Source organism: Trichoplax adhaerens, genomic scaffold, assembly GCF_000150275.1.
Source record: "Trichoplax adhaerens TRIADscaffold_1148 genomic scaffold, whole genome shotgun sequence".
Lineage (NCBI taxonomy): Eukaryota > Metazoa > Placozoa > Uniplacotomia > Trichoplacea > Trichoplacidae > Trichoplax > Trichoplax adhaerens.
In genome coordinates this window covers 1005-1610 of record NW_002061454.1, presented here as the reverse complement: position 1 = coordinate 1610, position 606 = coordinate 1005, and the positions used below count along the sequence as shown (strand labels likewise).

Genomic DNA, 606 nt, shown 5'->3' with positions numbered 1-606 from the left:
CCATCTGTACGTACAATAATAATAACAATTAATTATAATAGAAACATAATAGGAAACGTAAGCGTAACATGTCAGTCATCAGAATATTCTTGTACGGTACTTTGTTGAACGAAAATGCAAACATTGGTTTCTTTTACTACTAACCCAATGAGTTATCTTTCATTTGTTGATTAAGGAATCGAGCTTCAAATCCGCATTCGTCGATAGCATAAAGTATATCACCAATTGTTAAGAGGTGGCTATTATACACAATATGACCCATTTGATCGGCTAGAGTAAACTTTGCATAGTAGACTTCTTCCATTTGTTGTATCACTTTATTGAGATGTTCAGGGCAAGATTCACATGTCATGCCGTAAATCTGTACAGCTATATGGCGTAGTAGGCCATGATGCTAATAATATTATAAGAGAAAAATAAGCCATGATACAATTCAAATTCAAAAAAATATTGCACGTCTTTCATACGAAGAAACTGCTACGTGAATCAATTGACGTTGCTACTATCCATTTTAGTTGAAAGATGATCTACTTGGGTTAACATCATCATCACAGACTAGTACCTGCTGTCTGCAGCATCATCGATGTGCACTACTCGAATTACTGT

At 34.8% G+C, this 606-nt stretch overlaps 1 protein-coding gene across 1 annotated transcript in view; it reads right to left on the bottom strand.

The window, feature by feature from the left end:
- Positions 1 to 367, bottom strand: part of TRIADDRAFT_34800 (uncharacterized protein) — a gene marked incomplete at both ends in the record, with an annotated part of 1474 nt that extends 1107 nt beyond the window's left edge. Inside the window, one exon of the mRNA XM_002118781.1 lies at positions 145 to 367. Within this exon, the coding sequence (XP_002118817.1) occupies positions 145 to 367 (223 nt within the window). The remainder of the gene's footprint in view (positions 1 to 144) is intronic.
- Positions 368 to 606: the final 239 nt, after the last annotated feature.